Genomic DNA, 11,153 nt, shown 5'->3' on the forward strand with positions numbered 1-11,153 from the left:
TATCATCAATGCAACTGTTTGTTCATCAGCAGCACTGATTTAACAGTCATTGAACTGCACAACAGATGACATAGTCAGAGGGGTCCTGAGTCACTGTACACTGCCACCATCCACATGCTGCAAGTATTGACATGCAGGTTACAACTCCTGCCTCACTGTAGCGAGGCAGGAGTTGTTGAACCATGACATCACATTATGTCAAATTTAGAGTGGACTGTGGAACAACAGTAAAATGTAGTTCCACATTCTTATTCAGATGGGAAAGTATGCCTGTGAAGGTTTAGAGCAGAATCCTAAAAATACCCGTGTTTTATTGCACCGTAGAGTATGAAAGCCCCATTGTATCCTTTCAGATAGTTAAAAGTACATTTAAACAGCAAATCGGACCAGCTCCAACCACAAACTGCAGGCGGAGCCAACAAGAGCTGGCAATTTCTGGAAAATGTGGAAATGGCAGTCTTGGCAATGAAACCCTAACATTTTACAATTACCGGACTTGGAGGGAAAAAAAAACTGAATGTTCCTCCCAGTGAAGCCGAGAAAGACTTGAAGCTAAACCTTCACAGTTAGCTGCATCAGTCCGGTTGTTGTAAGCCTATCGCAGGCCTCCAGAGCTGCACGGGGAGGGAATCGAGGGCCCACCTACCTGCCAGGTATCTCTCCATGGAGGGAGAGGAGCTGTGGTTCCTGGTGTAGCAGCAGAAGAAGAAGAGCCAGACCAGGAGGGTGGCCAGGACCAGGACCAAGACCCAGAGAAGCCGGGCCGCAGCCGGGTTAGTGAGGGCCCAGGCTGTCAGGGTGTCCATGCTGGAGTCTGCTTGTCACCAGTAGAGCCTTGCTGTCTGTCAGTCTGCTTCCCCGTGTGTGCCTGCAGCATGAATGGGATCCTGCGGGCCGGTTTGGGTCTTCTCAGGCCAGCCTCAGAGCCTGCAACAGCAGGAAGACGCAGCAGCAACAGCAACGGCAGCCACAGATGGGTACCAGCTGTTCCAGAAGGAGCCCTCAGACCTCAGCCCACGTCAGCTCTGTGTGTGTGTGTGTGTGTGTGTGTGTGCCTGTGTGTGTGTATATGTGTGTTGTAATTTACTGAGTCCTGGAAAAGTGAGTGTGAGTGTATGTGTGTGTGTGTGCATAAGGAAAACAGCTCGGAGGAGGAGGAGTGGCTAGGAGTTACAGCAAATGGAATAACCGTCGGCCACTCCCAAGGTGAATATCTGGAGGAATCCTTGTACAGGCATACACACACACACACACACACACACACACACACACACACATAAAAGCATGTAATGGTAAGGGGTGACTCAGAAATGCACCTGGGGCACTTTCCCCTCTCTACTTGAACACCTGTCAGCAGTAATTTGTGCATTGAGAGAGGTGCCGGCATCTCCAAGCAGACAGACAACTGCAGATCGTCTGAAAGGTATTTGTGGAGGAGCTGCCTGTCATTCCTTTAAAATTAGTCTATTTTAACCCTTTTTAATTACCCAGGTTAGTCCCATTGAGAGCAAGGATCTCGTTTTAACACCAAACAGCAGCCACACAGTTAGTTGCAGACAAAATTACAATAAACACATTTTATAGACAGTCTAAAAAAAAAAGTGATTTAAAAAAGTGAGATAGAGCATGTTATACTGGAACAAACCTGCCCATCCAACTGGTTTTAAGTAAATCCTGTGCCTTAAGGTTGAATGCTACTATAATAATGTGTAACTACTTAATGTAGACTGGTTTCACCAGCACTTTTAAACCAGTCAAATATTTACTTATACTGATATGGAGTTGGCAGTGTGCAGTCTATGTCACAAATAAGTCGATATTCACAAATAAGGTGTGGTTGACAAAGAATTGATGGCTCCAGCATAAACCTTAACTGACATGGTTACAATGCATAATGCTACACACTCAAGCACTCAAGCATTTATACTGAGCAAAAAATATGAATGCAACATGTAGTTTTGGTCCCATGTGTCATTAGCTGAACTAACATACCCCATCCACGAAACGTTTATTTTTCTCAAAACGTGTGCACAATTATTGTTTATATAGTGTAACTAAATCTGTGAAATTGTTGCATGTTGCGTTTATATATTTTTTTCAGTATACTTGAAAGTGGCCCAAGTAACTGATGCACATCCTGTCTCCTGTGACTCACTGTCCCAATGCTTTCCGTCCCATTTGGTTTCCATACCAACGGCAGTATGACATTTCCAAGTTCTTCCCAAAAGTGGCTGTCTGGCTGCAGCCCAGGAGAACCAAATTAAGTTTGTCTACTCTCAGAATGTTATTTAGTTTCATCTATTTATCGACTTGCATCTTTATGTCCTTGCTTTTACAATGGACCTACACAGATTAAATTTATGCTCAGTGGTAGAAACTGCAGTGTGGTAAAACTGACAGGAATGTTGGCTTGTAAAACACTACAGCTTTCTGCAGGGAGGGGAGAAACATAAAGTCAATAGTGCCATCTAGTGGTGAATTAATAGAAAAGTTTCAAATTGGATACAGCAAGGAAACAGGTGAAAGTATGCTTTATTTTACTGTTGATATGTGACATTTGTGGTTGGATGTTTAATCTCACAGACTGAATCAGTAATTAAAATTCACACTTTAACCTCAGACATAAATTAATGTGATCACAGCAGAAATAATGTTAAAACTATAAAACCAAAATACAAAGAGGTTATGGTTAGAAAATAGTGTCCACTTAATGTAAAAGTCCTATTTCATCTGTGAGAAACATCACCCATGGACATGAGTGACAGTGACCTCGTCAAGAGCAACAAGCCTAGCTGTCTCCTCTTGGTAGGAGTTTGCCATTCAGAAGTAAAGCGGCAGTTCAATGAGAATGGCGGCTAAACAAATAAATGAATGAATCCGATATAAAGTCTCAATAACTCCCCAAGAGCCGTGTTCATCCTCTTCATCCTGATCTGTCGTTTAGCAGAATTAATTGACTCCCCAGATTGTTGGCTGGGTGAAGCAGAGTTGACTGACTCCCCAGCTTGGTGTCTGGGGGAAGCAGAATTGATTGACTCCCCAGCTTGGTGTCTGGGGGAAAAGGAAACAAGCAAAACAACAGAAGAGCCATTAGAGCATCTTGGCTCAAAATACATTATAAAAAGGCAACAAAAGAAGAGTTTTGTTCCAAAATTAGATATCCAACAACTGAAAACATTTGCCAGCCGCTCTTACAAAATGATTGATGGGACAAAAATGCAAATTATGGCACCTTTTAAAGATAGTAAGTACCTAAAATCTCTCTCTCTCTGATAAAATGATGGATGCTTCTGTATTTCAGGGATGTTGAACGATTCAACTTTAGGTCATGAATTTTCCCCCAGAATGGAATGCGGTGTTTTGAAGACAAACTCCTTAAATAATTTTGCTCTCGTGTTACTTAACAATTATTGTTATCATCAAAGTGGGAAGATGAATGAACGTGAATCATCTGAAAAAGAGTATTTTCCCTCAACTCCATCAGAGGGCAGCATCACAAAGGAGAGTGTTAAACGTCTACTGTATATGACAGGTGACCGGGCGGAGTGAGGATGATGGGACACACTGTAAAAATGTCTTTTCTACATTTTAATACTGCAAATCAGTGCAAACATGAAAAATGGCCCCTTTAGATCCAGTGTTATTCAAAGACCTTTGCATATTTGTATAAATTGATATGATACCAGAAAAATGCCTAAATTTATCAATGAATTAACAGTTACATGAAAAAAAAACACTGAAAACAAATATAATAAACTCATAACATCTTGGTTCACTAAAATCCTACTGATTGAACTAATCTGCTATTAATCTGTTGTTAGTTGATGTCGATAGTTGTTCATAAAGGGCTCTGATTCTGAAAAGGTCATCCGAGTGATAATCTTTTTCTCGACTCATCAATTGATTGAACAACAAGCAGGCCGATGACGTTGTACATAACAAATGTTTATATCCTCATTCTGAAAAAGCCCGCCCCAAACAGCCAATATTGCCTAAAGGTGATAAGTTTGCATCCCTGTGCGATGTTTCGGGCTCGGCGTACCTCGTTCTGGACCTGCTTCTTCTCAAAGTTTATCATCAACAACAGGCTGCGGAAGGAGAGGCTCTTGGTCTTCTCGATCACCTGCTGGTACGGCGACACCGCGTTGTTGCCCATCACCACGTGACCCTAAAGGATAAATTCAAAAGACGTTTATTTATTTGAAAAGTAGTTCACCACTGGCTTAAATCCTGACAGGCTTGGATGTGCGTGAAGGACTGAGTGTTGAGGCTAAAGTGTGCTACAGCTGCAGCCACATTTTATTTTCCTTTAGACTTTCAAATTGAACATAGTTATTTACATGGTGTTTTAAATATGTTTCACAACCATTAGGCTCATGGAAACTGTTAAAAGCAATACCATTTATTAATGCCACATTTATTCCTGAAAAATGTGAAGATAGGTGATTTTCTGTCCTGTCCTGTCTGACAGCAACAAAATCAACAAACAGCAACATTACTATCCAAATGAGTAGTCAAAGTGATGTGGCTTGGCTGTGTATGCTAGGCTGAGCGATTTGAAGCTCATCTTACTGAAGGTGGATCTCAGTGAAGTGAATGCAGAGTCTCACCAGTTTAGAGTCGATCTTAGCGTCAAGTCTAGCGTTACGGATGAGGTTGACGATCCACCTCTCCGCCTCCTCAGGCGTCATGTTGAGCTTGTCTGCCAGCATGCTGAGAGAAGAGAGGGAAGGAGGGAGGAAAGGAGGGAGAGGAGGGGAGGGGAGGGCAATTCAGTTAAGTAAATATCCTCAGGAAGAAACTAAAGTCTGCAAAACTACCCTTTTCACAGTTCACTGATTAGTACTTGAAAAACTGGGAGGGCATAAATAACATCTAAAATTGGGGAGCATTGGGAAGTAATATTGCTCCGGAACATGAACTGTGCAGGTCTAGAAGTTCAAAAAAAAAAAAAAATCAATTCATCACTTTTACTCATCTTCTAAAGCAATTGTGCCTCCACACAAAAAAAAACATAAAGACAATATGCACAATGGCTCCTTTCAAGGCCGCTGTACCTGATGCTGATACACTGATGAATACGACAAAAGGTTTCGAAGATGAAGAGACGGGCGTTCTCGATGAAGTCCTCAAGACAAGCAACCAGAAAGAAGTCATTCACAAGAACCTGGAGGGTTAAAAAAAAAAAGACAAAATTGTCGGTTTTATTCACCAAACCAGCATTCACATTCACATCAGGAGGTACAGAGAAAATCATAGAAAATCACAGTAAATAGTTCTTGTAGCTCTGTACTAGCATGGAGCGCATTTCCCTCATACATATGTAATAATAAAATCATTCAATATCAGAGTTATGAGTGTGTGGCTATAATTTTAAATCGTATGAATCAGAATGGTTTTATTGGCATGACAAGTATACTTGTGTTGCCAAAGCACTGGATATTAATAAGACGTTACAAATCACACAAGGTTTGCAGGCACCTCATCAGTTTGGGTGTTTTCTCCAGTCTTTCTGGCTGCATTTCCGACCATATTTTTAACACCTTAAACCATAAAAAGGTCAAGTTAAACGCTATCTAACCTCACAATTGATTATCTTCATACTGCCTTGTATTTGTTTCCGAATGGGGGTTTTGTCATCCAGGAGGCATCATAATCACCATGATATATTAAACATCAGAAAATATGTTTTTTTTCCCTCATTAACATGCAAATTTATGCAGCAAGGTGCTCCAAAGCCTAATCAGGTCGTCTGCTCTACAGGGGGAACCTGTCGTGTAAGTACAAAGTTTCTATCACGTTTTGTTCTTGTGTTCACAAGAATGTGTCTACACACACACGACATAATGTCCCACATACATAAAAAACATCATGATGATGCTAATGCACACAGCTATAAATTTGGAATGTATAATTGTAGAGTGATATGTATATTCTATATTCCATAATATGTTTTGCACGGTCTCTGTCAATATGTACTGTAATACTAAAACATGTTAATATGTCACCCGGGCAAATCCCTGTTCTGTCTGACTTGGTGATTCAAGTAATTGTGATTGTGCTGATGCTAAAGAAGACCATGGGACCAGACTATCACCTGACATGAACCATGGAAGCTATCACCAGACACGAGCCCAATTAAGTATTTGTGGGAGATTATCAAATGACGTCTGTGTCTGCGTTTTCCACAGCAGCGATCACAGAGAAACATCAAATGGGATGTTTGGCCACCTCAAATCTCCAGAACAGCTTAAATTTGTGAATACATTAGTGTCTGGAATTTCAAAAAGCGATGAGGTGCCATTATTCCACAAGGAGGTTTTATTGTACAAGAAATCCAATCATTGAATGCTTTGCAGTGGTAAACACAGCCTAAGGTGCCGTGATAAAATCACACATAAATACTCAATTAGTTTAATAGCTTTCATAGCTTGTCATCAAGACAGTCCAGGCTCATTGCTGACATCATTACCATGCTTTTCAAACTATATAATGAACAGTTTTCCTTTTTAATTAGAGGACTTTTATTCTAGGAAACAGTGTTCCAGAAGGGAAAAAAAAGATAAAGTTAAGTAAGAATCTTTGTTTGTTTCAATTAAAATAATTTCAATCTCTAGGGGAAAGATGAACAAAAACCCTGTAAATAAATCCTGTAAATAAATCACCCCTGACCATTAAGAGTCAACAAAGCCTTTGACTATGGAATGACTTAATGAACTATGTTCATGCTTCCATTATTATGCTCACAATCAGTGTGACAGGATTGTTGATTGTTGTGCCTTGACAAGCACTGCATAATTTATACACGAAGGGTAAAAGCCAATTGATGAGTGCATGGAGTATGTGCAAAGTGGTCCCAGAGCACAACTACAAAACTGCAGTCAAGGGTTTCTAAAGAGAAGGCAACCGAGCCCCAAATCTGACAGCTGTTCCGCTTTGAAAATCAAACTGAATAAAAGTAAGAGCCAGCAAATCAGGGCAGACATGGATTTGCTCAGGCTGAATAGCTGCTAAGTTAAATGCCTAGGACTCAGGAGATCAGAGCACCATAGCTAAGGGAAGCTTCATATTACCCCTCAGTCCCAGGAGAGGCAAACTTTTATGGGCCGATTTAGGCCTATGCGCCATGACAAACACACACTGTCAGGCGGGCAGAGTGAAGTAGAAAACTTTTGGAGTTACTCTTACCGACTCACACTCCCTCAGTTTCTTCTGGGCGCCGTCGAAGTCAAAGTTCACATAGAGACATTCCACAAACTCTGTGATCGGGTCCTTGTATGTGTATGACTCCTGGGGAAGTGAGAGAGCAACCATTATTCAAGGTCTGACTAATTCCTTAAGACACTTAACATGAGGATTATTTCGCCAGCATTTATTAATCTTACCTGTTGAATGACTTTAACCAAGTCCTTGAGCACTTGCCTGCGTTTGCGTACGTCTTTGTTAGTGATGACTGCAGTTGTAAGGTAGCGCAGGATGTGTGGGCACATTGTTTGGATCGCATTCAGGTACCTGGGAAATACACAAAGGCAGCATACAGTCGCATCATCATTAGTTGCCATCACAACGGCCTTTGGATACCATCTGTCCTTCTTCAAAAGAAAGGGAGTGCATTTTCCACACACACAAGCTGTGCTGAACTTGTTTTCATGCAATTAAATACTGTTTAATTTGCTACAAACCCTTTAATTTTTTTGCACGTCAAACCCCTTAAATTTATGCACCACAACTTCCAAATAAACAGAACTCAGGATACATTCAGGAAAAAAGAAAAGACATAAAACTAACAATACAGCAGCAGGGTGTCCATACAACAGCCTTATGTCCTTGAGCGAGACACTGAACGCCTAACTATTCACTCATTGGAAGAGGCTCTGGATGAGAGTGTCCTCTAAAGGCCTAGAGCTGAACATATAAAATGTCAACGTAAAGCCCTCAGTGTATTGAAAAAAATCACTTACTGAGGCTGGTAGAGGAAGAGCTCGATGATGTTGTCCCTGCCTTTAGGATGGTTGAAGAACACAAACAGAGACCAGTGGATGAGCCACGTTCTCTGCTGGAGAGACTGGAGAGGGGAGCTCACCGACTGACAGGGCAGAGGAAGGAAAGGGTGATACAAAAGAGAAAAAAAAGGGATGAAGATGAAAAGGGTGTTATAAAATGTAGTAGGCAATGCTTTTCAGAAAATAATACCTATGATAACTACACAGACAAAAGTTCAGGGAGTGCTTTCATGCACAATTGTAGACAAATGTCCAAAGGAGTGGGTTCATGCGAGACCAGTACTCTTTAACCATCATGGTTAGAATTTAATTTTAAAAACAGGCATACCAAGGCTCTGGTTTTGCCAATAAAACTCATTTATTTGGGCAAATGACCTAAATATTGCACTCCATATAGGGCTTCATCTGGGTCCCTCAATAAAAGGCAATTTTATTTGATTTTACTCAAGATGCCTTGGTACTGGTACTGACTTTTCCTCAATTGAGTTTCAATCTCATTGCCATGTGATTTCTTACCTTCCAGCTAAAAAGGACTGTTAGAGGATGTTTTCTGGTGACTAAGTCTATTAGTTGTATCAGAAAATTGTGACTGTGTGAGTTTCAGTACAATATTGTTGGATCCATCTTCTCACTTTCCCGTATATCACTACTGTAAACCTACCAAATACTGTTGTGATTACATCTGTAAATAAACCTGCAAAATATAAAATACAAGCTTATTGGATAAGTATTTATCCCTTACATTGTTATCAATAGTCTCCCTTAGTCGAGTCAGGTCCTCCATGGCCGCCTCCCAGTTCTGCATCAGGATCTCAGAGGCCAGCTTCCCCCACAAAGAGCTCAAGGCATTTCTGTCTGTTGAGGGAACCTGAGACAAGAGTAACAAATGGAGTCTTTGTCTTAATTAGAAGACAATGAGCAAAAGTGACAGTGCACAGTTGAAGAACAGACTATTCAATTCAATGTGGCTTGTATAGAGCTTGCTGTAATATTCTAATGTGAGTAGTTACTCTTACCAGCACACGGAAAAAGTAGAGGTACTCTGCAGCTCCAGAGTAGTTACCACACTCATACTGGAACTTGGCATATCTGTACAGCGTGTCCAGGTACTCTTGCCGAAACTAAGAAATGAGAAACAAGAGCATAAGGAATTCAAATAACTAAGAAGCACATGCAACAAGGGTAAAAAAAACAAAAACAGAAACCAGCTAAATGCTGGTGAAGTTTGTTAGTGACTGGGAGTTTTGCCTATTTTACCTGCAGTTTGGCTGATAAGGGTCAGTTATAAAAGGCTAGGTTAAATATAAACAGTTATAATGAAAGTGGATGTTAGAGGTCTACAGCCTAAGAGTGTATTCACACTAATCCACCTTTTTTCACACGGTCAGCGCCTTTTTTTACATTAGAGTTAATGGACAGTGGCTGCTGTGAGAAGGTGCTGTATCAGGCATGTTTTTAGGAGCACAGTTGCGAAAAGTCTAGATTTAATAGGAGTGCACATGAGGTGGACTGCTTTTTTGTGAACTGACTAATTACAAGGAATGAATTGGCAATTTACTGACAGTTTGCGACAACAAACACAACTAGAATGAAAATGGAAAGTACCAGTAGAGATGTTGTTAGTCATTGTTGCTTTCAACACAAAGAGTCAGTAAGAAGCACATTGGCCGTGTTCAGGAGTGAGAGTTGGACAATAATAGTGTTTGCCCAAAGTGGCAGTTGGTTGTTATGGAAACAAAATGCACATCCAGCAACCTGCCATTTCAGATTAAAATGCAGTGAAGGCAGCGCTTTTTCGACAAGAAGTGGAATAGTGTGAGTGCATCCTAACACGGCACAACTTACGTTGTGTTTCTCCGACAGATAGTCGAACAGCATCCGCCCATCTCTGAGGAAAAACAAAACACATGGATACAGTGATGTAAAGTCAGTCAGATGAGCCTTTAATAGTCACCTACTTTCACAACTGTCAATGAACATCAGTGTATGACAGAATGAACAAAGCATGTGAGAAAGATGTGTTGATCTGACCTGGTGGACTGCATCTGCCTCATCGTCTCTGGGTCTTCAAACATCTTAACAATCGGCTCCGTCTCCGACTGCAGCTGCTTCAGCTGGGCCACCACTGTGGTTCTCTTCTCCCTCAAGGCTGAGAGTGGAAATTTTCTCTCATTAATATACTGCTGTTGCATGAGTGGTAGTAAAGTCTAAGTTAAGGGAAAAACAGATTTCCCTAATGGTCAACAACAGTAGTACCTTTATGTTTAGGAAGCTGGATGGAAAATTAATCACAGCTAACAGCAAAATTCTGGTAAATTGTTCATCATTACAGCAAGGTACATCTACTCTTCCTCGATGGATTCCCATTCTGTTCTAAAAAATCTTGCTTGGATTTCACTGTGGCTACAAGATGGAAAGGCTAGTTTGTGTGACACAATCACATATCTATTAAACACACACAGGCTGTTATCAGGTGTGTAAGCCTTCTTACAGTGTGGGATTTCCTTGTCTGGATACAGGTTTTTGTACACATCCATGGCGAAATCCACCATGTTTGTCTCGCTGAGGAGATCCAGCTTTCCCTGAAGAAGTTCCTTTTCATTGTAGATCTGTTAGAGTTAAAGAAAAGGGAAAGTTTCAAGATATTTAGGTACCGTTTGAACATACTACAGGAGTACATATGCACGTTTACTCGCCCAATACAGTCAGTTAAAAGAGGCTACAGGATGAGACGCTGGACAACATCAACTAGACAGATTGAAGCCCTGGAAAAATACATAATTGTCAGTAATCTTTCGGATTCGCCGTCGGGTATTAATTACATAATTATAGTTAAGCTAGCTACACCATAACTATAGATTGTTAACGTTAACTGAACTTAGCAGTAGCTATTTACTCCCAAACTAGGTAACGTCACTGCTAGCTAGCGAGCTCGGCCCTGGCGGATCAACGCTAAAGTCGTGTTCTCAGGTATTAAAGTCCACTGATAAACAGCGAAATAATATTTTGGCATTATACAATGCTAACAACGTTGTACCTCTTTCACAGATAGGAACTCCAACAGAGGAAAGACCAAATGCCGGTCCAGAAAATGTGCTATCTTAGTTGTCAAATCGTAGTCCGCCATGTTTGCAGGCTTCAAAAACGAAC

General features: G+C 40.9%; 1 protein-coding gene across 1 annotated transcript; it reads right to left on the reverse strand.

The window, feature by feature from the left end:
• Positions 1-2,522: 2,522 nt before the first annotated feature.
• Positions 2,523-11,153, reverse strand: LOC139654549 (eukaryotic translation initiation factor 3 subunit E-B-like). The gene is made up of 13 exons (XM_071531659.1): positions 11,041-11,153; positions 10,495-10,612; positions 10,035-10,152; positions 9,849-9,891; positions 9,020-9,124; positions 8,746-8,871; positions 7,962-8,086; positions 7,386-7,512; positions 7,189-7,290; positions 5,058-5,167; positions 4,611-4,713; positions 4,043-4,168; positions 2,523-3,051 (listed from the first exon to the last, which is right to left on the reverse strand). Exons 1-13 carry the CDS (start codon positions 11,128-11,130, stop codon positions 2,950-2,952), a joined length of 1,395 nt encoding a protein of 464 aa, XP_071387760.1. The 5' UTR covers positions 11,131-11,153; the 3' UTR covers positions 2,523-2,949.

Source organism: Centroberyx affinis, unplaced genomic scaffold, assembly GCF_046629955.1.
Source record: "Centroberyx affinis isolate AG114_WGS23_722 - 3 ecotype Tasmania unplaced genomic scaffold, CSIRO-AGI_Caff_v1 ptg000144l_1, whole genome shotgun sequence".
NCBI classification, from domain to species: Eukaryota; Metazoa; Chordata; class Actinopteri; order Beryciformes; family Berycidae; genus Centroberyx; species Centroberyx affinis.

Coding starts and splice junctions, on each gene's coding strand:
- LOC139654549 (XM_071531659.1), bottom strand. CDS start 11,130: ATGGCGGACTACGATTTGACAACTAAGATAGCACATTTTCTGGACCGG. Junction 10,613..11,040: donor AGTTCCTATCTGTGAAAGAG/GTACAACGTTGT, acceptor TAACTCTAACAG/ATCTACAATGAAAAGGAACT. Junction 8,087..8,745: donor GGGAGACTATTGATAACAAT/GTAAGGGATAAA, acceptor CTGCCCTGTCAG/TCGGTGAGCTCCCCTCTCCA.